Source organism: Crocuta crocuta, unplaced genomic scaffold (assembly GCF_008692635.1).
Source record: "Crocuta crocuta isolate KB4526 unplaced genomic scaffold, BGI_CrCroc_1.0 scaffold467, whole genome shotgun sequence".
NCBI lineage: Eukaryota > Metazoa > Chordata > Mammalia > Carnivora > Hyaenidae > Crocuta > Crocuta crocuta.
In genome coordinates, this window is record NW_027530632.1 from 977730 (window position 1) to 978071 (window position 342).

The 342-nt window shown below is 68.4% G+C and overlaps 1 protein-coding gene across 1 annotated transcript in view; it reads left to right on the plus strand.

The window, feature by feature from the left end:
- Positions 1–342, plus strand: part of DIPK2B (divergent protein kinase domain 2B) — a gene marked incomplete at its 5' end in the record, with an annotated part of 47968 nt that overhangs the window by 41438 nt on the left and 6188 nt on the right. The window contains 1 exon segment of the mRNA XM_077768521.1: positions 314–342. This exon segment is cut by the window's right edge and continues 178 nt beyond it. Within this exon segment, the coding sequence (XP_077624647.1) occupies positions 314–342 (29 nt within the window).

A 342-nucleotide genomic window follows, 5' to 3' on the forward strand; every position in this document is an offset into this window, starting at 1 on the left:
GGGCTTGCCTCCTCCCCAGTGCCCGCCTCCCCTGCCCCTAGGACGGCTCAGTCCTTTCCCCCATGGCCCTGAGGGTCTCCCCCTATGGTCCACCAGCCCGTGCTCGTGCAGCCCCTTACACTCCACGCTCCAAAAGTGTTCAGACCCCCCCTTCCCGGCCTGGGGTCTCTCCCTCCGCAAGGCCCATCTTGTGCACACCAACTCTGGTGTCTCCTCCCACCATCAGGGCCTGCCTAGGTCTCATCCTGGCGGCCCCCCACAAGAGCTCAGCAGCCTCCCCCCTCCCGGGGTCTCTCCCACCCACCCCCTGCAGGGCCTGCCCACTCCCTTCCTGCGCTGCCC